We start from the raw sequence: 25,287 nt of genomic DNA on the forward strand, positions 1-25,287 counted from the left end.
TATCTGTTAATTTTCAGTCAATTAAGATTAAGAGCTCTGGAACTGTGCCGCGGCGATCTGTAAACATGCTCCTGGCATGGCTCTCACATCCTGTAGCAGCGCCGCCTCACCCCGGCTAGGATCTTCGGCGAGCCCTTCAATAGTGAATTTATAGCGTGAAAAAGAAAAAAATGACGTGAATCTTCCAACTGAAGCCTTGTCAACCTTACCCTTGTGCGGGCCGTAGCCGCGGTCACTTAAATGATCTGTGTGCCATGGCCCATGGGACACTTGAGTGGCCGCTGGTACATTTCACTTTAGTGTGGAACTGCATCCCCAAGTCACTCAAGTGATCTGGAAACGTCTCTCTCAGTGAGTTGATGTTTATAAAATTAGATTCTCACACACACACATTGCCCACGGGCTATACGGGTAAAAACGCGGGTTATATGGTTGATCAAGTATACTGTAAACAATAGCAGGGTGTGTCTAAATAGGAGCGTTATAAAATTCTGGAGGTGTGTCCACTTGTGCATGCCAGCAGCTTACCATTCGTTGACCCATCGGTGTAGATAAAACCCCAATGAAGTAGGCGTAAGAGTATTGCTAACATTCTCACGTGAAAAGATTAATTGAACGTTCCAACTTTAATGTTTCTACAACATACATTACGCACCACCACGCTTCTGTGTTAACATAATTACTTTTTCTATTTTAAAATATTTTTCTCATTAACGATTGCATTTGTTTCATATCCTATGTAAAATAGGAGGGGGGCGGGGGGTAAATTCGGAGCATTTACTGATGAACGAAACATATGTGTGTGTGATATACATTGTATTTAGTTTATTTTTATTTTAACCTACAGTCCTTAATTCGTTCCTGAAAAGTCCGTTCGTAAACCGAAACAATTTTTCTCAAAGGAATCAATGTAAATTTAATTAATCCTTTCCTGTCACTTCGAAGTTTTCTGCTCTGAATTTTTGCAGCAGCTCTTGTGCATAACGTGAAACTGTTGAAAATTATTAAAATAATAAGTACTGAGAAAATAACCACAGTATGAAAGAGAAGAAATGAAAACGATGTTAGGGAAATGTGTGGTTTCATAAGTATCATCTACACTGAAGAGCCAAAAAACTGGTACACCTGCCTAATATCGTGTAGGGCCCCCGCGAGCACGCAGAAATGCCGCAACACGACGTGGCATGGACTAGACCAGTGTTTCTTAACCTTTTTCAGCTCATGGCCCCCTATGGATAACATTTTTCTCTCGTGGCTCCCCTGTCCTATCCAGGGTCCCCTCTACTCTCATCCAAGAGTGAGAAACTTTCTATTTTTTTATCATGAATGAAATTTTAATAAATAAGATCATTCTCTGGAATCCTGGCTAGGCACGGATTCAAATGGTGGATTATCATCTCTCCCAGGAGTCAAATTATATTGCAAAAAACTGTCTGTGTAAAATACGGGACGATCCAACGAACATGCACGATAAATCGACCCTCTCAACACATCAACCGTTGCTCTGACGGCCCTCCATACTTAGCTGGAAGTAACAGCTTACATATGAAAATCATACCACCAGATCCCATATATAGTGCAATCCCCCTCCCTCCATTATAAACATGAACACCCGTGTCATGCCCCAAGTAGACCCAAGGGTTAAGATGCTCCTGGTTGTATGGACGGATCTGATGAATTCTGAAAGTAGTACTATTTTTCAACCATGTTTCACTTTTAAAGCTTTTCTCTTCACAGCTCTCTATGACTTCCTTCACCACCTGTCGTGGAACACCTTTCTTCTGATTTTCTCCCGTGGCCCCCCTAGAATATCCTAGGACAGCAAGGGGGCCATATGGCCCAGGTTAAGAACCACTGGACTAGACTAATGTCTGAAGTAGTGCTGGAGGTAATTGACACCATGAATCCTGCCGGGCTGTCCATAAATCTGTAGGAGTAAGAGGGGGTGGAGATCTCTTCTGAACAGCACGTTGCAAGGCATCCCAGATATGTTCAATAATGTTCATGTCTGGGGATTTTGGTGGCCAGCGGAAGTGTCTAAAGTCAGAAGAGTGTTCCTGGAGCCACTTTGTAGCAATTTTGGACGTGTGGGGTGTCGCATTGTCCTGCTGAAATTGTCCAAGTCCGTCGGAATGCACAATGGACATGAATGGGTGCAGGTGATCAGACAGGATGCTTACGTACCTGTCACCTGTCAGAGTCGTATCTAGACGTATCAGGGGTCCCATATCACGCCAACTGCACACGCCCCATACCATCACATGTTGACATGTAGGGTCCATGGATTCATGAGGTTGTCTCCATACCCGTACACGTCCATCAGCTCGAAGCAATTGGAACCGAGACTCGTCAGACCAGGCAACGTGTTTCCAGTCCTCAACAGTCCAATGTCGGTGTTGTCTGGCCCAGGCGAGGCGTAAAGCTTTGTGTCGTGCAGTCATCAAGGGTACAATTCATCAAGAGAAGTTCAAACATCAAGATTCTTGGAGTCGTTTTTGATGACAAATGTAATTGGTACAAACACATATCGGAAATCTCATTAAGGATCAATGCACTTCTCCCTCGATTCTGGTGCTCCACTGGCAAGAACTGGGGCATCAGTGTTAGAATGCGCAGAATATTATATTTAACTGTCGCACAGCGGATAATAGCATATGGTGCCACTGCATGGGGAGGTAAACATACGGAGGAGCAAGGTAGAAGACTTGATTCCATTCAGAGAGGTTGCCTATTATATATTCTGAAAGCATACTCCACCTCACCCACAAATGCCTTACAGGTTCTAGCCGGCTTACCCCCACTGCGCTTGGTCATTGGTTTTGAAGCTAAAAAGGGTCTACTACTCAGAAACAAACAAAATATCGAGCTTCAGGATGGCACCAACATCAGTTCTTCCCAGCTCCAGACCAAGGCAACAGGTTGGACTCATCACCCAGCGGATTATCCACAAGAAGAACAGATCTCCACTGCACCTGCAAAAATAGGGCAGGAGAATACCGACCTTAACATCTTCACGGACGGTTCAAAATCAGAAAACGGCGTGGCTGCAGCCCTCATCATACTTAAAGGAGGTATGGAAATCTACAAATGGTCATGTAAATTAAATGACTCAAATACTGTGTTCCAATCGGAGCTTTTTGCAATTCATATAGCCGTCCAAAAGGCTCTAGAATGTAAAAAACCAGTGAGTATATACACTGACTCTCTGTCATCCATATTTGCCATCAAAGACCCATTATCTCAACATCGTACGGCCCGACAAATCCGTGAAGTTCTATGCGACAATCCACATATTAAAATTGCTTGGGTGAAAGCCCATGAGGTCACATATGGTAATGAACGGGCCGATCAACTGGCCAAATCAGCGACGACCAGAGCTTCGCCAGATTTCACGATATTTCTCCCCGTGTCATGGGCAACCAACATTCTTCATGAAGAAATGATGACCAAATGGCAGCATCGATGGTCTAACGAGAGAAAGACTGGTCGCAAAATTTTCGCTCTGCTCCCCACCGTTAACTGCAAGCTTAGGAAATGGACTAGGGAAATGATCCTCTTCTTTTCCGAACACGGTCCATTTCCCGCCTACCTTTCCAGGTTCCACAAGAGAACAGAAAAGTGCAAATGCGGGGAGGAGGGCACATCGTACCATTACGCGACCACTTGCCCTTTGACCGCGAATCTACACATCCGGGTCCAGGCAAATGATGTTCAATCGTGGATGACTTCAGTGCTCAATACCTCTGGTCTCCACGATCAAATTAAAATGCTCATCAATCAACTTGAAAAGAATCAAGACTCTTTCATCCATCCTAGACCAGTGACTGGGGAGGACTTGTAGAGGGTCATGATGTAGGTGATTCTTGCTCAGACTCCGATTACGAACCATAAACTTTTCATTCTTTCATCGAACAACGAGGTTTCGCATGAATTCCCATTGTCAACTCTTAGTGAAATTAGGACAATGATGTTCTTCAGATTTCCGTTGCCTTTTTTATACTTTTTCACATATTCATGTATCTTTGTAATCTTTTCTATGTATTTGCATTTACTCACATGTATTCATATATATATTTGTAAGCTCTACGATCTACTGTAGTGAACCATGAATTACCACAACGCTGGTTTTGTTCTGGAATGGATTTTGGACTGTGATGTTTTGTGAGACTATTTTGTGTCTAGTCTCTCAAGGAGGACGGATCATCGGATGGACTGTGATGTTTCATGGGAATATTTTTCACCATATCACTGTATATATATATTTTTTTTTCTCTTCTGTCCCGCTCATTTAACAGAACTGCGATGTTTGTCATGTTCTTTTCTGACAATTTCCACTTGATGTTAAGCACTTGCTGTCATTTCTGTTCAGTGCTTCCATGTGCCATGTACGCACGTTTTCTTTCAGGTGGCAAAGGAGCTGAAGCGAGTGATTGGCAACCGAGATCCCATGGGTCCATCTGTGGATGGATTGGTGGGGACGGAGTGCGGTGTTGGCATGGATTGGTGGGGACGGAGTGCGGTGTTGGCATGGACGGGCGCGGGCTGCCGGATGGGGACGGACGTTTGGTTCCGTTCTGTTGCTCCTTTGAGCTATGAGTGGCGGACGGGGTTGTTCTCTCGTGGACTAGGGGAGCCGAGGGCCTCGGAATGTTTTTGCTGGGTCGGAGATCTGGCGGGCGGTCCACCTGTGCTCCTTCTTGACCATCGGAGGTTTCCGGGAGCTTCCCGGAGTGTGGCTGCTTGGGATGGAGTGGGGTCCCGGCGGGACGGACCCGGTGGCTTGCGAGTCGGGGGATGTTCGCCGGACCCGGATGTCAGGAGAGTTTTTCCAGCATGGCCCAGCCGCAAGGTAATCCGCTTATATCCCGCAAGGGACAGAGCGGGGGCCATGTTTGGTGTTATGTAGTCATCAAGGGTACACGAGTGGGCCTTCGGCTCCGAAAGCCCATATCGATGATGTTTCGTTGAATGGTTCGCACGCTGACACTTGTTGATGGCCCAGCATTGAAATCTGCAGCAATTTGCGGAAGGGTTGCACGTCTGTCACGTTTAATGATTCTCGTCAGTCCCGTTCTTGCATGATCTTTTTCCGGCCGCAGCGATGTCGTAGACTTAATTTTTTACCTGATTTCCGATATTCACGATACACTCGTGAAATGGTCGTACGTGAAAATCCAAATTTCATCGCTACCTCGGAGTTGCAATGTCCCATCTCTCGTGCGCCGACTATAACACCACGTTCAAACTCACTTAAATCTCGATAACCTGCCATTGTAGCAGCAGTAACCGATCTAACAACTATGCTAGACACTTGTTGTGTTATATAGGCGTTGCCGACCGCAGCGCCGTACTCTGATTAGTTCCATATCTCTTTATTTGCATACGCATGCCTGTACCAGTTTTTTTGGCTCTTCAGTTTATAATCACAGTATCAAAGCCCTCAAAATCTCTCCAATAACACAATCTAATCACAATAACTTCCAAGCCAAATTCATAGTTCCGTAAAATATTGTCTGCTAAGCTTTGTCAATGATAATAAATGCAATACGCAATTTACAATATGCAATGAAAAATATTAAATGAATAGATAAGAATCCTGATTGTCACCCCAGAATGAATATACAAAGAAGCACAATAGCCCCGTTAACATGTGAATGATTGGGGGTCACTTTGGTGATAATTACCGGCATGGCAACAATCAAAATATCGTTTTTATATCATATAACATTACCTAAAAAACAATTTTCAAAAAGCCATTATGTTTTCTTGCTCCGAGAATATGTAGAGAATTTGATGTTATTATTTGCAGCAATCATTTTATATGTTTAAGAAGGCTATAAAAGATCGCATACTCGAAATAACAGATATTGAGCGGTTCGTTTCATTCGAGGCCGTTCCCACTGCGGTTCTACATCACTCAAGTTACTCGCGGAACATTCCGAGATTACTTAAGTGATCCGTGGCGTAATTACGGGTCACTTGAGTGATGCGTGGCACAATTCCAGAGCATTAAAGCGGCCCGGACACATTTCCAGAGCACGTGAAGGATCCGTGAAACATTGAGGCCCCTTTCACACGGAGCGGATGCGGATGCGGACGCGGGTCCGCATACCCTTTCAAACGAGCACTGAAGATGCGGACGAATCGCCCGCATCTTTAGTTTGAAATTCGTGCATAAAAACTGTTTTTTCGCAATTTTTGTAATTATTTTTCTCCTTCACCCCTGATTCAGTGCCCATAGGCAGCCTAGAGGCATTCTTTAGTGGTTTAATCTAGAGCCACATAGAATATGGGAATAAAGATGTCTTCATTCCGATCCTCACAAGTAGTCGATGGGAGAAAATGTCTTCAAATATTTTCAAAATATTTTGAAAAAAAATCCGTCTTTTCGGAAAAATATGGAAAAAAAATTCCAAAAACATCCAATGTTCGAAAAATCCAATCCAAAAACATCCAAAACATTCGATGTTCCAAAAAAAAGAAAAAGAAATTCAGGAGATATCAAAGAATTTGCAAGTAGTAAAAAAGGGGAGGGGTAGAGACTTTCAAAATGCCTGTGCTTAGAAATATTCACATCACAATTCTGTCTTAGGCCGGGATTACACTATAAAAGTTCGTTTATAAAACTTGAAAAATGCAACCAATAGGCGAATCAGTTAAGTTCTCTCGAATGTAACAGATGTGTTTACTGGTTACATTTTTCAAGTTTTATAAAATAACTTTCATAAACCTTTTAGAGTGAAATCCCATCCTTAGATTAGTCTCACTTCTGAAACATAAAATTTCATTTTTTCAAGTTTATAGACTGAATATCGTGTAAAGTAAACTTGTAGGTATCGGGGGAACCACCAAAAATATTCAAGTGCAAGGGTCTTCAAACGTCTTAATCCGGCCCTGAGTGAACACCGTACGTGGATAACATTGTTTAATAAAAGTATTTTTTTTAAAGTTTAAAAAAATTAACAGATTAAAAATTTAAAAAAATAACAAATATTTAAAATAATATTTCAGATATCTATATTTTTAAATAATTGTTGGCAGGTTTTATTATATAAAATTGTGAAATATGGACAAAAGGCAGTTAAAGTTGCTATATCTCAATCTCAGAAGGAAACGGAGGGATAGATGTATGTAGGTACATTATATTAATGAGCAGGGACCATCATATGGTGTTTTTAAGGGTATTTATGGCAAATAATTAAAAAAATTCCGTGAAAAATCACCTTCAAAAAGTAGCCAAAGATGCGGACGAATTCGCTCCGCATCCGCATCGTGTGAATAGCTCCGAATAAACCTATTGCCAAAACTTCTATGTGCGGATGCGGAGCCCGCACTTAGGTTTTGACACATGCGGACGACGTCCGGACCCGCATGAACATTTCCTAGGTGCGGAGATTTTTCGGCTCGTCTGAAAGGCGCAGTATATTCCAATTGTTAAAACCTCTTCCGGACCCGCGTCCGCATCCGCATCCGCTCCGTGTGAAAGGCCTCTTAGAGATCACTAAAGTCGCTCTGTAGGGTACTTATCAATACGGAAAATGTTAGTTCAGGCGCCTAGAAACTATCGAAAGGTTTTTAGTTTTTTTCGTTTTTGGCGCAAAGAGTAAAGGTGCGTATACACTAGCGCGCGGATCATGCAATGAAAGCATTCGCAATTGGTTGTTCAGTAATTTGTACGGTGTTGTGAACGATTCTAGAGCTGTTTTCACTGGACCCACCTGGAATCGGTTTTTTCAACGAACACAAAGGAAAGAAAGGAACACAAAGAGAATTTGTGTACCCACGAGCGGATTAGAACCTCTGCAGGGGGTCGTGCGTTGCAAGATCAGCTCGCTAGTGTATACGCGCCTTAAGATGCCATTAAGAATATTTCATATGTTCATAAAGGGTGGTTGATGGCGTAAGCATCATCCAACACCCCTTGTCATCAAAAGTTAACAAATCGGAAACCCCCTCCCCCATCGATCGGTGCTGACGTAAATCTTGAATGACCCCTTGGATGGTTAATAAATTTGCAAATTTTAAGGAAAAAATATGTATATATGTTTATTGTAGGAAAATAGATCTGTAATGACCATATGTAACACATCAGAGTCTAGTATAACATAAATATTTGATAGGACTTGCGTGCAGCTATTGTACAATATATTGCATGTTCTGCAGTATATTGCAGAAATTTTGTATATAATTCATTAGTACGACCCACATGTGGAAGGTTATTTATATCCCTTAGCGTCGAAAAGTGTTCGTCTATAATTTATTGTCTGTTTTGTTTATTGTGGAATAAAAAAATAAATAAATAAAGACTATTTTAGGAAGTGATTGAGAGAGAGTGTGTTAGTTTTTGTCAAAAATAATTGTAAAACATTTTTGAAAAGTTCACTGATGTAGAAATAATATCTGCGTATATTCAAACTAAAGTTTGAAATAATATCTGTGTTGATGCACGGATCACACAGTGGATAATAAGTAGGGTGACCATACGTCCCGTATTTACCTGGACAGCCCCAGTATTTTGTTTTCTGGTTGTCCCGATTTCTTTTGAAAAATTGTTCCGGTTTTTCACGAATTATCAACGAATCTTGACTTTTGTTCTTCAAAACAACGATTAAAATTATCTTCCCAATTCAAAAATTACATTATGATAATTATGACTACAAATAAGAATAAGTATTTCACAAATTTGTCATGTGTTATTTTTGGAACACTGCAATTTGAAGTGGCGCTTCATTTCCCTCGATTGGCAACTTTTCTGTGATTTTCCCTCGATTGGCTACTTTTCTGTGATTTTAGCACGAGTTGGCAACTTTCCTTACTTTTGGCATCATTTTTGGCGATGTCCCGTATTTTCTCGTATTTCTAGGAACAATTTCAGAGATTGACTTGGACGTCTGGGGAGGGGGGGACAACATAATTATTGCTGGGGGGGGCACGATGATGATGTCAATTCATATATAGATATATACATTGGATCAGTCCAAGGGCGTAGCGGGGGGGGGGGACTTGGGGGTCTGATCCCCCCCCCCCCGAAATGTGAGAAAATGACCGAAAAAAGGGAAAGAGATGGCCAAATCCATTGTTCTGTCACTTTGGTCCCCCCCCCCCCCCCCGAACGAAATTTCTGGCTACGCCCCTGGATCAGTCGAATCCACCTTTGACGCTGGGGAAGGGGGGAAATCTCCGCCCATGAAATATTGTCAGCCTAATAATAAGTCATATGGGGATGTGAACATTATTCGGATTAAATCAAATTCTTCAACTATCTCGTCATTCAAATAAACAAAAAATAGCCTCTTGATCACAGGCTTCTGTTCTGAAATGTCCTTCCCTCCATGGGCGGAGATACGGGGGGCGCGGGGCATTGTCCCGCAGTGTCAAAGGTGGAGTCGACAGATCTAATGTAGCCTATATATAAATTGACATCATCATCATCATCGTGCCGCCAGCAATAATGACCGTGCCCCCAGACATGGCCCCCACATCTTACAGAAGGGCCCCTAGGCCGAGGTATTTTGCCCCCTTTATAATGAATTTACAGCGTGAAAAAACAAAAAATGATGAGAATCATCGCGGGCCCTGTCAGCCCTAACCTTGTGAGGGCCATGCCCCCAGACTTCCAATTCTATCTCTGCCTATGCTTCCCTTGAGATTCAGTTCTTTTTGAGTGATCGTAAAGCAAGACTAGTTCGTTAACTGAATCATTTTTTGTTGTTCCTTAACCGCATTGTTCGTAAACCGAGCTGTTCGTAAACCGCGGGTTGACTACGTATCTAGAAAGAAATATGATCGTTGATGCTAACGACATCTCGTGGAATATTTACGAAGTGATGGTTTTATTGAAGATGAAGTGACTACGTGATAAACTGATCATATTTCCTCCAGAAAAATACGGGTGATTTCCAGTTGTCGACAGAACAAGGGCTGTGGTCCGATTAATAGATAAATAATTGTTAATCACAGTTGGAATTTTAGTTGAGTTAACAGACTCAATCAACCCGATAAAAATTCGATTAAAATTTTTTAAAAGTTTGTAAATTAACTTGATTTCTTTTAACCAGATAATATATAACATTTACATAACATTTTAGATAAGTGACCATATTTAAAAATTCTTGAATCAAATGCTTTCATCAAATTTTTCGGCATTGAAAACCACAACTCGATTCAACGAAAGGGTGAGGGTTTTAGTTCCGTAGTGAGTTTGATTGTAGTTTTGAAAAAAAGTCGAAAATGTATCGTCGCTGCTATGAACAGCGGTTTTGTCATTAGGGAGGGGCCGTTCTTAACTTATTTTTAGCGATATTTCAATTCAAGAATATGTCAAAGAATATTGCACTTAGAAACGTGGAATTTTTTCTATTGGCTTCAGAAGAGACAGGGCAACAACATTCTAATTCGGATTTTAGGACAGGGTATCCGTATGAAATGGTAATTTTTAATACTCGTGAAGAGGATTTCCATCTGTAAGAGGTGCTGGTTGAAGCACCTGCCTAGTAAACAGGAGATCGTGGGTTCGAATCCCGCCGGCGCCTTTCAAGAAAAACGCATGTCAAATATCAAACGTTTTAGTTGGCAGTTTCCTTCAAGCATCAGTATTTGATAAATAATTGTGTAAAACATTTTTCCCGTCTTAAGAGTGGTGCCGTGGCTTAGTTGGTTAAAGCGCCTGTCTAGTAAACAGGAGATCGTGGGCTCGAATCCCGCCGGCGCCTTCCAAGAGTAACGCATGTCAGACAGCAAACGTTTTAATTGGCAGTTTCCTTCATGCATCAGTATTTGATAAATAATTGTGTAAAACATTTTTCCTGTCTCAAGGGTGGTGCCTTGGCTTTGTTGGTTAAAGCGCCGGTCTAGTAAACCGGAGATCGTGGGTTTAAAACCCGCCGGCGCCTTCCAAGAATAACGCTGTCAAATAGCAACAGTTTTAATTGGCAGTTTCCTTCATGCATCAGTATTTAATAAATAATTGTATATAACATTTTTCCCCTTTCAAGGGTGGTGCCGTGGCTCTGTTGGTTAAAGCGCCTGTCTAGTAAACAGAATATCGTGGGTTCGATTCCTACCAAGAAAAACGCATGTCAGACAGCAAACATTTTAGTTAGCAGTTTCCTTCATGCATCAGTATTTGATAAATAATTGTGTAAAACACTTTTCCCGTCTTAATGGTGGTGCCGTGGCTTAGTTGGTTAGAGCGCCTGTCTAGTAAATAGGAGATCGTGGGTTCGAAACCCGCCGGCGCCTTCCAAGAATAACGCATGTCAAATATCAACTGTTTTAATTGGCAGTTTCCTTCATGCATCAGTATTTAATAAATAATTGTATAAAACATTTTTCCCCTTTCAAGGGTGGTGCCGTGGCTCTGTTGGTTAAAGCGCCTGTCTAGTAAACAGAATATCGTGGGTTCGATTCCTACCAAGAAAAACGCATGTCAGACAGCAAACATTTTAGTTAGCAGTTTCCTTCATGCATCAGTATTTGATAAATAATTGTGTAAAACATTTTTCCCATCTCAATGGTGGTGCCGTGGCTTAGTTGGTTAAAGCGCCTGTCTAGTAAACAGGAGATCGTGGGTTCGAATCCCGCCGGCGCCTTCCAAGAATAACGCATGTCAAATATCAACCGTTTTAATTGGCAGTTTCCTTCATGCATCAGTATTTAATAAATAATTGTATAAAACATTTTTCCCCTTTCAAGGGTGGTGCCGTGGCTCTGTTGGTTAAAGCGCCTGTCTAGTAAACAGAAGATCGTGGGTTCGACTCCTACCAAGAAAAACGCATGTCAGACAGAAAGACCAGACGCGCCTCCACGTTAATATTCGTGAGAACCTCTAACGTATTGGAGACGCGCCGGAGACCGTTTATTGAGTAAAAGAAAATCTGACTGCAAGAGCCATGCAGAATGGACACAACCGTGGAAGACAATACTGTCCCATCACGAGTCCAAGATTCTTGGATAGATATATGTGAGAAAAGGAAAGGTGACAGAGCAGCGCGTCCGCTTTCGAGGGAGCTTGGTGTCCAGACCTAGGCTCCCACCCGGGCCGTCTGCGCCGGGGAGCATCTCTGCTGGCCGTCTGCCAGAGAGTGATGGCTCCCATCTAGCCGTTGCTAGAGAGCGCTCCCATCCAGGAAGCTGGAGAGCCAAGTTTTACCAAGGGGGGACACCGCGCCGTCCCTCTACGACGGTTACAGAAAGAAAAAAAAAAACATTGAGCGAAGCAGAGTGCCCGTGCTGTGCAGATTTCCAAAATGATGAAAAAAAAAAAATAGTGCAAGAAAGAACAGTATACAAATATACAAAATGTACAGGAGATCCTATAATACACACGATAATACACATGTGATCCTATAGTTACGGCGTCGGCATCAGGGAGCTTACACAAGCCCTGAGTGGGTGAGTTGGTCGTATCGCATCTCGTTGAGGGGTTTCGGATTACACCAGCATAAAATGTTGACCGGTGGAGCGGGATCTGGTAACTGGCGGGTCAAGATCATCCGTATTTTCGCTGTCAGAGTCGCTAGACGGGGGGTCAGACATGGTATCTTGATGTAGAAGGTGCGAAAAAGCTTCCAAGAAGTTAATTAGTGCAGCAATTTTGTTGTAGTTGAAGGGGCTGCGCATCATACGTCGTTTCCATGCATATTGGTGCACGCTCCAGTCTCCCAAGAAGAAGGAGTGGTACGATTCCGTAAGGGTACATATGGAAACGTAGTGATGGAGATCGCCGATTCCCCCGCAGGCGCAGAAGTGGTTATTCGAGGCCTTAAACCTCTTCAAGTACGTCGGGAAGGGACCATGTTCCGTGTAAAAGATGATTTTCGTCCTTGACCACACCTCCCGACCACGTGAGACCGTTGGGACAATGAGGTTAACGTTGGTGGAAGTCTCCTCCGCATTCCATATGAGTTGCCACCTGCGGAGGACCAGCGTAGCAAAATGTGACTTCGCGTGCGAAGCTGGCAGCGGGAGAGTGATGGCAGAAGTGGCTGTCGTGGCGCTTTTTGCTAGGGTGTCGGCCTCCTCGTTGCCTTTAAATCCTTGGTGGGCTTTAATCCATGAAAGGCGTATGCGTGGGTGCAGGAGGAGGGTATTGCGAGTGTCGTTCACCAGTTGGGTTCGGTTGAACGGGTTTGATATGGCGTGGAGGGAAGAGAGGCTGTCAGTGAAGATGAGTTGCGCCTTAGACTTCAAACAGGCCGGTAACGTTTTTTCAGAGCTCCGTGCCACGAGAAACTTCAAGTCTGGTAGCCGACCCCAAATGTTGTAGGCTCGGTAGCCTTACCCGAGTGGCCAGCGCAACGGCCGTAGGGAATACTGTTGTGTAATTTCATCAAATTTCTTCTTTCTGTTTTTGTGTTTTGGAACGCTATCATATTCGTGCCGTTGTGAATTTTTTTTTTTTTTTTTTTTTCAAGAGGAGGGCACCCAGGATAGTCCCAACTCTTGTGTGTCTCCTGTTCTAATCTTGTGATCAGCCGGCTTCAGGATGTATTTTTAATTAATTTTTTGAGAAGTGTAGTGTTTCTGTGTATTCATTTTGGATTTATGCGGGAGCCGTAATTTGTAAGTACTTTGACATTCGACATTATATAACTTTTTAATTTGCGTGACAACCCTTCAATTGTTTGTGATGGAACTGTCGGCCGATCCTTATTGAACAGTTTTAAACTTTTGTGGATCAAATCGGTTCATAAATGTGAAAGTTATTAAGGTTCTACCAAAGCATACTCTCTGTGGCCACCTTAGTATTGATTAAGGCAGAAAACTTTGAACAATTAAATTTATTCCTTCTGCTTGAATTTTATAATTTTTAATGCATATATATGTTTTGGCCGAATATTTAAAATGGTCATATGTCTGAGTCACGTTCGGTTCCCGAGATAATAGCTTGATTAGCTTAAAACTGCAAAACCAATTAGTGGTAATGACATGTTTTCTAATGAACATTTGGTGAACTTGTTTACATAATATTTTCGCTGATTTTTTGTACTATTTTTTGATATATTTGTTTTGTTGCGGCCCTGGTTGTTTGTGCACATTTTCAACTGGTTTTTCTCATTGATTGTTTTAATTGTATTTTTGTCGAGGCCATTTTGCTTCTCCAGACCTATAAAAAAGAAAATATATATATATATATATGTAGGTGTATATATGTTGATGTTTCGATATACTTATCCTAATACTTAGAACAGGAAGTGATAGACTGGCATATTATATATACCTTCATATCTCGGAGCTAAAAAATAGTATAACGGTTTTTTGTGAACGTCTTTTGAGCTGTCAGATACAAAACCTCATAAATAGTGCGCTACATTTTCAGTACCTTTGTGTGTGCTTTCCCAACTGTCAAACTCAGAAGTCGTAAACAGTAAACGTCTTTCCAGCTGTCCAGATGTCCTTCCAGCTCCGTTATATACATAACCACCTGCCTCATAGATGTGCTGTATATATTTTTATATTTATTTATTCAAGTGTGTATATATTGTGAATTTTTCCATTTAGTGTTGGAAGTTGATTGGTCTTACCTAATTCTATAGTGATTGAGTATTGATTCATTTTTGGGAGACTTGATTTCTATTTATAGCATATTTTCTCGGAAGGGGGGGAAAAAAATAATAATAATAATATTGGAAGGTAAATATATTGCTAATTGTCATTGATTAGTTATGTGAAATTTGGTACCCTAATTGCTTCTACTACTTGTGAACTGCACAAATCATAACGTTTTGCCTCACGAATTCATAGACACCAAACTCGATATTGTTCGACCGTTTTTGCTGGCAATTGGAGCGCTAATTTGTTCACCTGATCAAAATTCAATCTTGTAACTTGTAACCTTGCTTTTATATTCTATTGGTGTATCTTCTTGCACTTGAGTTTTGCGTGAAATCGCATAAATGTTTTCGTCTAAAATCCGCTAATTGGATTTGCTAATCGGTAAGTGATTGGGGATATTTTACTCCAGAAATTACTTTCCGATTCGAGTCAAATTTGGTGTTGTTGTGTTTTTTTTTTTTTTTGTTTTTTTTTTAAATAACAGTTGGCCGTTCTTGTGATATGCATTTGGAATTTCTGTGATTTTTCTTTAGGTATTTTTTGGCAACATTTTGCATCTTTTCACTTTTTGCTTTTTTGTATTTTTTTTTTTTACTATGATACATATATATGGACATATTTTCTCTCGTGGTACATTTTACATTGTTGCACTAATTCGCTTAAGTTTGGAAATTTCTCTGCAACCTCTAACAATATACGATAGTCAGTGCTAATTTGGTGTTTCTTGCAAATATTTCCATTGAACTTTTTCATGATGGATGACAATACTCCAAAGACGTCGTCGCGATTCCAGAAATTGGAGAACACAGTGCATCAAATGAAAACTCGACTAAAATATAGACTGAGAAACTACCTCAAGTCAAGGGTGCTTAATGACTCACTCAAGGTATTCAGCCGGGTTCATGAGAACTTAACAGAGGATGAGGATGACACAATAGACATCACCAAATCATCTTTTGACTCCACCAAATCGAGTATGTTGGACAATTCAGACCCTTCGACTGATGCTGACATCAGTTTCACATCGATGAATCCACGACAAAAACTTCTTGTATCAACAGATGAGGTATGCAGGACGGATAAAATCAAGTCTTCTGAACTTGAGATTGGTCTACCAATATCAGAAGAACCAACCGTTAGCGCTGAGGATGGAGAAGCTGGTACATCAGAAGTCCAGGAGATCATCCATGACACGTTATCCCAACTCTCGGCTAAGACAACGGACACAACGACAGAGTCTCTGAAACAATGCAACATCCTTGAGGGAATTAAACAGGACGGAAGACCCAACAATATGGCCACGGAATCTTCAAACACCCTGGAATCAGTATCATCCAATATCTCTAGGTCCAAGTTCTTCTTGGTATCACCGATGGGCAATTCAACCCCCCTGACTACAATAATGGATTCCCAGGATAATGATGACTTGACCGCAAAAGACCAGAACACCATGGAAAATACTTTTACGATACAAAATTTTGGAAACGCAGTTAATGAGTTTCTTTCACGTAATAGCAACATCTGCAGGCAATCTCAGGAGAAAGAAGCACCGAATCCTGTAGATTCACCAAATACTTCCTCGAAAAGAAACAAAAAAGGGCAGAAAAAGACGAGGAAATCAAAAAATAAGGTAGATAAATTCCTCGACATCCCGTACTCAACGACGAACAAAGAACGTCTTGATGGCAATAGTACCAAAGGAGCAAAAACTACTCAACTGGATAAGAACAGCCAACTGGAAATAACAGGAATCCCTGGAGAGTTGAATCCTGCGGTTGTACCGGAAAAATTGATCCTTCCTGACGATGGTGCGTCAGCAACAATAGAAAGATCGTTAATCTCCAATGAACGATCAATTATTCGAAATGAAATCCTAGAAGAAAGTGTGAACTTAACTCCAATACAAAATAATTCCTGTAATTACAGCAATAAAAATTGTGGACATAACTACTCTTCAAGCAGTCCCGCACTGGATGCACAACGAGTTTTAAAGAATACAGAACAAATTGCATCAACATCCAAGAATACGAATATAATAGATATTTTCTCACCAAGGAAATTTATAAATGGTGTCTTCAACATCCAGGATATTTTCCAAGAGCTAACACAAATAATTAGATATTCCACAGGAGAGGGAAAAAATTTTAAATTCGGAATACCTACGCTCCAAAGAAAAAAGGCCGAAAAACTCCTGGAAATTATCAACATATGGGCAATCGGCACCTACAATGAGGAAGTAGAAGATAATAGTATATCGACACAGGATATTGTCGAAACTTCAGTTCAAGAAAGATCTCAACATAAAGACATTCAACTTGAACGAAATGGAAACAAAAAGAGTTTTCAAAAAACAGATAAATCCACTCAGACTGGAGAAGTAATAGAGCGGACCCTACAAGATATCCTGGAAGAACAAAGAATTTTCGAAGAACCTCTTCCTCAACGGTCTTTTCAACAGAGGAGTAATCGAACGGGAAATAATTCTGAAAAAAGTAAAAGAAGCAGCCAGAGTAACCGTCTCAAAGAAATTGTACATCCACAACTAGGGAACACCAATCAAGAATTCATAATCCCACCACCACATGAATTCTCATCCGAATCTGATCCTCTAACTAACTCGGACGAAGTTTATGCTGATCAAGATCCAACGGGAGAAATTCAACAACGAGAAATTATTCAGGATAAACAGAGACCTTCTATTCAGGAAAAAATGTTCCATATGGCTGGATATGACCAAACCACCCACAACTATGAGGGGACCGCAACAGAAGAAGGTTGGAGAGTGGTCCAACGCAACAAGAAGAATAACAAATATTTTAACTGGAGACAACTTCAATCGCATCGAAAACAAAGGATGCAAATGGAGAATAATCAGCGATTAACAGACAGAAAATCCTATGCCCTCAAACAAACTGGAAAAAATTGGAAGAATAATTCAACACCGAGGGCTAGAACTTTTTCCCAACGTAAGAAGGAGCTGGTCCAATATAAAACTACACGTAGGAATGAACAACAGAATAAAAGCTCTTCCCCTCTAAGAAGGTGCACCTTCAATACTTCTTCAACAAGACCACAGTACCCGGCAGTAGGTTCAACTCAACATCGTAATTCAGGCAAAGTCAACACTGGAAATATTGAAATAATCTCAAATAAGATGAAAAAAGTCAGATTCTCAGATCCGCTGACCTCCTTTGCCGAAGTCGTCAGGAATGGTGAAATGGTGCAAGAGACATCCGGAAGGATCTTATCACAGAACTGGCATATTCATACTTGGTTCTTCTCTCCAACCAAGGGGAACAACAGAGTAATTTACGACGATCTTCTTTCACAAATACATTACTCTAATGTTATCAAAGCTGACGCAAAGCAACATATCACGGCCAAACTTACAAGCAAGGGTATTTCAATCTCCGGGAAATCTTCAACCATCAGGTCTCAAGTTATCAAGGAAATACACAACAACTTCAAACTTAAATTCAACATCTTCATTGCTTAATTTCAATACCCAATACCTTGTTTTCTTTCATGGCACCTAATCTAAAACTTCTACAATTTAACAGTAATAGATGCAGGAACGCAATGGCGCTTCTCCCACTGAGAGCAACTAAACACTCGTGGGATATTTTGCTGCTTCAAGAACCTCTTTTCGGCAATGGAAGACTTCGTGAACTCCCAACCAGCTGGCCTCGGTGGATGTCAAAGAATAATAAAGCTGCAATTGTCATTGCCAATAAAAAAATAATTGGAGCAACATTCGCGATAATGACAAATTGCGTAGCCATCAGAATTTCTACCGACAGAGGTGAGATTATACTAGTCTCAGCCTATTCGTCTCCGTACTCGAAAATCGAATTAACCATTCAAGAACTTAACCTGATCTATAGCAAGGCCGGAGATCTCCCAGTTCTCATTTCTGCTGATATGAATGCACACCACAGCAGCTGGGGTTATAAAGACACAAACACTAGGGGCTGGATGCTCTTGGATTTTTCTAGAGCTAATCATTTAATTTTTCATAATGATGGCACAACAACTTATGACCACTATGGTGCTACTGGTGCCCCCGATGTGACGTTGTCTAACTGTGTTCCCCCATTGGACCATATAACCTGGAAGGCAAGAAACGAGGACGTCGCGCATAGTCCTCATTGCTACATTGAGATCACCGTCCAAGATCATCCTGTTCTTTGCAGCACAATTAAATACTCCAACTCTAAAAGAAGAATACACAAATTCCTAAAAATGCTTGAAGATAATATGCAAGTTCACCTACAAGAAATAAAATCTATTTCCTCGGTCCAACAGCTTGAAGAACATACTAATAATCTTTTTGAATCTATAGAAAATAAAGGTCACACGTACCTGTTGGTCTCTAAGCAAAAGAAGCACTACTTCGACGATTGGTGGACGAAGGAATTGGAGATGGCGAGGAGAAAATCCAGGGCAAGCAAACGAAAATATTTAGCTGCCAATACTACTAACAAGGAGACTTTGCGAGTTATCTTCCACCGTAACAGAGCCATATATTCTCGACTTATCCGTGAAACAAAGCGGAAATCGTGGAGGGAAATTTGTAGCGCAGCCACAGACCCATATGGCACTTTTTACAAAGCAACGGTTAAACAGTCGTCACTCTCACCCCAAATTTTCTTCCAGAAAAATATTGAAGGAAACATTTCGATCAAGAAACAAGCCAAGCGCCAACTCGAAGAATTCTTCCCATCAAATTCTGATTCTTCTCCTGTACAGGTCTGCGCCGCGTCATCATCTCTATGCCCAGACAACAAAAAGATCAAATTTTCGGAATTGTGGCATATCGCCTCGCATCTAAATAAGAAAAAGGCCCCAGGAATTGATGCCATCAACAATGTGGTCATGCAAGCACTCCTGAAAAAATTTCCTGATGTCTTTCTTTCTCTCTTCAATAAATGCCTGGATCTCGGCCACTTTCCTCTTCATTTCAAAATAAGTAACGTCTTATTCTTTTTGAAAAAGGATAGAGACCCTACGAAAACCAAATCCTTCAGACCAATCCACCTTTTGTCCACTTTTGGAAAGCTGTTGGAGAAAGTCGTATGCCAAAGAGTCTCCTACTTTCTGGATAAACACGATGTTTTCAGCCCTCTACAGTATGGTTTTCGCCACGGGAAATCTGCCGAACATGCGCTACTGGCAATCACCAACGAAATACAGAGACAGAAAAAGAAAAAACATAATGTCATAATTATCACAATTGACATCCAGGGTGCATTCGACAACATCAATCACGATATTCTTGTTTCTAAATTAATGAACTTGCCAATCCCTTCAAATCTTGCTAGATTTCTTTTCAGCCTTCTACAAGAAAGGATGGTCCAAATGAACACTTCTCAAGGACCGGTTCGCCATAAGATGACAAGGGGATGTCCTCAGGGCTCTTGCTCAGGTCCCCTTCTTTGGAATCTGTTCATAAATGACATTCTTTCCATCTCCTGGCCTAATAATGTTCGGGTCCAGGCCTACGCTGACGACATCACAGTTATGGTCTCGGGACCGACAGTGGAAAGGACGGGTAACTTAGCATCCTCGATCCTCAACACAATAAATCATTGGCTTGGGGAACATAAGCTGGAGATGGCAATGGAGAAAACTAGATTCATGTGGATCTCCCCGAAACGACCCCCGTCCATTAGACTTGGCGAACAATTCATCAAGAGAAGTTCAAACATCAAGATTCTTGGAGTCGTTTTTGATGACAAATGTAATTGGTACGAACACATATCGAAAATCTCATTAAGGATCAATGCACTTCTCCCTCGATTCTGGTGCTCCACTGGCAAGAACTGGGGCATCAGTGTTAGAATGCGCAGAATATTATATTTAACTGTCGCACAGCGGATAATAGCATATGGTGCCACTGCATGGGGAGGTAAACTTACGGAGGAGCAAGGTAGAAGACTTGATTCCATCCAGAGAGGTTGCCTATTATATATTCTGAAAGCATACTCCACCTCACCCACAAATGCATTACAGGTTCTAGCCGGCTTACCCCCACTGCGCTTGGTCATTGGTTTTGAAGCTAAAAAGGGTCTACTACTCAGAAACAAACAAAATATCGAGCTTCAGGATGGCACCATCAGTTCTTCCCAGCTCCAGACCAAGACAACAGGTTGGACTCATCACCCAGCGGATTATCCACAAGAAGAACAGATCTCCACTGCACCTGCAAAAATAGGGCAGGAGAATACCGACCTTAACATCTTCACGGACGGTTCAAAATCAGAAAACGGCGTGGCTGCAGCCTTCATCATACTTAAAGGAGGTATGGAAATCTACAAATGGTCATGTAAATTAAATGACTCAAATACTGTGTTCCAATCGGAGCTTTTTGCAATTCATATGGCCGTCCAAAAGGCTCTAGAATGTAAAAAACCAGTGAGTATATACACTGACTCTCTGTCATCCATATTTGCCATCAAAGACCCATTATCTCAACATCGTACGGCCCGACAAATCCGTGAAGTTCTATGTGACAATCCACATATTAAAATTGCTTGGGTGAAAGCCCATGAGGGCACATATGGTAATGAACGGGCCGATCAACTGGCCAAATCAGCGACGACCAGAGCTTCACCAGATTTCACGATATTTCTCCCCGTGTCATGGGCAACCAACATTCTTCATGAAGAAATGATGACCAAATAGCAGCATCGATGGTCTAACGAGAGAAAGACTGGTCGCAAAATTTTCGCTCTGCTCCCCACCGTTAACTGCAAGCTTAGGAAATGGACTAGGGAAATGATCCTCTTCTTTTCCGAACACGGTCCATTTCCCGCCTACCTTGCCAGGTTCCACAAGAGAACAGAAAAGTGCAAATGCGGGGAGGAGGGCACATCGTACCATTACGCGACCACTTGCCCTTTGACCGCGAATCTACACATCCGGGTCCAGGCAAATGATGTTCAATCGTGGATGACTTCAGTGCTCAGTACCTCTGGTCTCCACGGTCAAATTAAAATGCTCATCAATCAACTTGAAAATAATCAAGACTCTTTCATCCATCCTAGACCAGTGACTGCTATTGTAGAGGGTCATGATGTAGGTGATTCTTGCTCAGACTCCGATTACGAACCATAAACTTTTCATTCTTTCATCGAACAACGAGGTTTCACATGAATTCCCATTGTCAACTCTTAGTGAAATTAGAACAATGATGTTCTTCAGATTTCCGTTGCCTTTCTTATACTTTTTCACATATTCATGTATCTTTGTAATCTTTTCTATGTGTTTGCATTTACTCACATGTATCCATATGTATATTTGTAAGCCCTACGATCTACTGTAGTGAACCATGAATTGCCACAGCGCTGGTTTTGTTCTGGAGTGCATTTTGGACTGTGATGTTTGTGAGACTATTTTGTGTCTAGTCTCTCGAATTCCCACTGCTCTGTAATCATTGATATTCATCGGATGGACTGTGATGTTTCATGGGAATATTTTTGGCCATATCACTGTATATATATATATATATATGTTTTTTTTTTTTTTCTTCTGTCCCGCTCATTTAACAGAACTGCGATGTTTGTCATGTTCTTTCCTGACAATTTCCACTTGATGTTAAGCACTTGCTGTCATTTCTGTTCAGTGCTTCCATGTGCCAATATATGCATGTTTTCTTTCAGGTGGCAAAGGAGCTGAAGCGAGTGATTGGCGACCGAGATCCCACGGGTCCATCTGCAGATGGATTGGTGGGGATGGAGTGCGGTGTTGGCATGGACAGGCGCGGGCTCCCGGAGGGGGACGGACGTTTGGTTCCGTTCTGTTGCTCCTTTGAGCGATGAGTGGCGGACGGGGGTGTTCTCTCGTGGACTGGGGGAGCCGAGTGCCTCGGAATGTTTTTGCTGGGTCGGAGATCTGGCGGGCGGTCCACCTGTACTCCTTCTTGACCATCGGAGGTTTCCGGGAGCTTCCCGGAGTGTGGCTGCTTGGAATGGAGTGGGGTCCCGGCGGGACGGACTCGGTGGCTTGCGAGTCGGGGGATGTTCGCCGAGCCCGGATGTCAGGAGAGTTCTTCCAGCATGGCCCAGCCGCAAGGTAATCCGCTTATATCCCGCAAGGGACAGAGCGGGGGCCATGTTTGGTGTTATGCTGTCAGTGAAGATCATAGAAGGTTCAGAGCATGATGAAGCGAAGCGGACCGCTTGGAGAATGGCAAAGATCTCAGCTTGGAAGATCGTGTTGAAATTGTTGAGTCGGGAGCTCCAGTCTTGTACTCGGACATGGTTGCGGAATGCCACGAATGCAGAGGCCACGCCGTCGGAGTTCTTGGAGCCATCTGTGAAGATCTGCCACTGTTGTTCGTTGAATGGCGCCTGGAAAAGAGCAATTTGGTCCGTGGGCAGCTCCTTTGACGGGTGCTGGGGAACGCTGGGGACCGGGCGTTCAAACCTGTCGGCCAGGAATCTCGCGTTAAAAAACGTGACGTCTTCCCTGAACCTAAGCAGCCGAACCTGGCGATTCTCCGCTTCCAGAACGAGGCCCAGAGGAGGGTTGTGGGTGGCCAGCTGGAGTACCTTGTTCGACGTGGACCTGTATGCTCGAGTGATGAACAGGAGGTGCGGGCGCTGAAGAGCCTGAACCGCCCTTGAGAGCCTGACGCCGGGGTCGGAATACCATATGGATGCACCGTAGGCCACTTGCCTGACAATTATCTGACGATAGAGGGTATTCCGGAACTCCTTGCCGTAGCCCCAATTCGAGCCTGAGAGGCGCCTGAAGTCTTTGAGCATCTTTGCCGTCTTCTTCTGCAAGTACGACACGTGCGAGAGGAAGTTAAAGTTCTTATCAATAATTATCCCTAGAACCTTAATTGATGAGGCATGCTTTAGCCTGACGTTGTTCAGTTTGAACGAGGGCTTCTTCAGGCGCTTGTTTGGCCACAGGACCAGTGATTTGGATGGTTCCACCTGAAGGTCGTTTTCCTGGAGCCATCTGGAGATCGTAGGGAGAACGATGCGTCCGAGTAACGTGACATTCTCCGGTTGGCGAGCGGCTAGGACTAGCACCAGGTCGTCGGCATAGGCTTGAAGGAACGCCTTTGTGCCAGGTGGAAGGGGGAACGATGAGTGAAGAAGAGGATCGAATGCGAGGTTCCAGAAGGCCGGACCGGTGCATGAACCTTGCGGGCAGCCACGCACTAAAGTGCGTGATACCTCGCCCATGTCCGTAGACAGGGTGACCTCTCTGTCCGGCAGGATATCCTCTAGGAGCGCACTAAATGGGGCTGACATAACACCAAACATGGCCCCCGCTCTGTCCCTTGCGGGATATAAGCGGATTACCTTGCGGCTGGGCCATGCTGGAAGAACTCTCCTGACATCCGGGCCCGGCGAACATCCCCCGACTCGCAAGCCACCGGGTCCGTCCCGCCGGGACCCCACTCCATTCCAAGCAGCCACACTCCGGGAAGCTCCCGGAAACCTCCGATGGTCAAGAAGGAGTACAGGTGGACCGCCCGCCAGATCTCCGGCCCAGCAAAAACATTCCGAGGCACTCGGCTCCCCCAGTCCACGAGAGAACACCCCCGTCCGCCACTCATCGCTCAAAGGAGCAACAGAACGGAACCAAACGTCCGTCCCCCTCCGGGAGCCCGCGCCCGTCCATGCCAACACCGCACTCCATCCCCACCAATCCATCTGCAGATGGACCCGTGGGATCTCGGTCGCCAATCACTCGCTTCAGCTCCTTTGCCACCTGAAAGAAAACATGCATATATTGGCACATGGAAGCACTGAACAGAAATGACAGCAAGTGCTTAACATCAAGTGGAAATTGTCAGGAAAGAACATGACAAACATCGCAGTTCTGTTAAATGAGCGGGACAGAAAAAAAAAACAACAACAACAACACACATATATATATATACAGTGATATGGTTAAAAATATTCCCATGAAACATCACAGTCCATCCGATGAATATCCATGATTACAGAGTAGTGGGAATTCGAGAGACTAGACACAAAATAGTCTCACAAACATCACAGTCCAACTAAATGGGGCTGGGACATCAAGGTTGCGGATGGCGCTGATGACTTTCTCGTGGCGTACGTTATTAAAGGCTCCCTTGATGTCCAGCGAGATTACTGCCGTAAGGAGATTCTCCCTGCGGTTTGCCTCGATCGAAGTCAGCAGGTGGCGAAGGGCGTCGTCTGCTGATCTTCCTGCCCTGAAGCCGAATTGCATCGGATGAAGCGCCTCTCCTTGCTCCAAGTAAAACGTCAGCCTCTGTGCGATTAGTTTTTCCAGTATCTTGCCCAGATTCGAGGTCAGCGTGATAGGCCGGGATGACGTTGTTAGTGCGGAACCAGGCTTAGGTACAAGTACCAGGCGGCCCTTTTTGAAGATGGATGGGAACAGGGAAAAATCCAGGCACTTGTTGCACACTCCTGTCCAGTAGTCCAACATTGTCTGGACAAACGCCTGTACAATTCTGTTGGAGAGCCCGTCTGGACCGGACGCCTTGTTGAGTTTCAGTGCCTTTGCTATGCGGAGGACCTCCTGTGGGTGGAAAGGCGGTTCATGGTGTGTATTGATTGTCGGTGCTTGGATGTGTATGTTTGTCTCCACGTCGGGAAAAAAGTCCTTGAGCTGCATGGCTGCCAGTTCTTTTGCTGAGAGATGGGGATGAGGCGTAGGAGGCGATGGCGGCGGTTTCTTTGAACGAAAGATAGCTTTGTAAGGTGTTCCGAATGT

The 25,287-nt window shown here is 43.1% G+C and overlaps 1 protein-coding gene, 1 long non-coding RNA gene and 3 other non-coding genes across 5 annotated transcripts in view; 4 read left to right on the forward strand and 1 right to left on the reverse strand.

Annotated features, from left to right (window-relative positions):
* The first annotated feature begins 2,608 nt into the window (after positions 1-2,608).
* On the forward strand, positions 2,609-3,841 carry LOC149074482 (uncharacterized). The gene has a single exon (XM_089247356.1). The coding sequence runs from the start codon at positions 2,609-2,611 to the stop codon at positions 3,839-3,841; it is 1,233 nt and encodes a 410-aa protein (XP_089103482.1).
* Positions 3,842-10,638: 6,797 nt separating this feature from the next.
* TRNAT-AGU (transfer RNA threonine (anticodon AGU)) lies at positions 10,639-10,712 on the forward strand. The gene has a single exon. It is a non-coding gene; the product is annotated as a tRNA-Thr (tRNA).
* A 455-nt stretch (positions 10,713-11,167) lies between these two features.
* TRNAT-AGU (transfer RNA threonine (anticodon AGU)) lies at positions 11,168-11,241 on the forward strand. Its single transcript has one exon. It is a non-coding gene; the product is annotated as a tRNA-Thr (tRNA).
* A 276-nt stretch (positions 11,242-11,517) lies between these two features.
* On the forward strand, positions 11,518-11,591 carry TRNAT-AGU (transfer RNA threonine (anticodon AGU)). The gene has a single exon. It is a non-coding gene; the product is annotated as a tRNA-Thr (tRNA).
* Positions 11,592-11,833: 242 nt separating this feature from the next.
* Positions 11,834-25,287, reverse strand: part of LOC149074486 (uncharacterized) — a 66,417-nt gene continuing 52,963 nt past the window's right edge. Inside the window, exon 2 of the long non-coding RNA XR_016194481.1 lies at positions 11,834-14,107. This is a non-coding gene — a long non-coding RNA (uncharacterized LOC149074486). The remainder of the gene's footprint in view (positions 14,108-25,287) is intronic.

This window comes from Pholcus phalangioides, unplaced genomic scaffold (genome assembly GCF_987345545.1).
Source record: "Pholcus phalangioides strain wild (caught in Gottingen) unplaced genomic scaffold, Ppha-v1.0 ptg000017l_1, whole genome shotgun sequence".
Taxonomy (NCBI): Eukaryota; Metazoa; Arthropoda; class Arachnida; order Araneae; family Pholcidae; genus Pholcus; species Pholcus phalangioides.

Excerpts from the sequence above, each read along its gene's own strand:
- LOC149074482 (XM_089247356.1), top strand. The coding sequence starts at position 2,609 with ATGCGCAGAATATTATATTTAACTGTCGCACAGCGGATAATAGCATAT.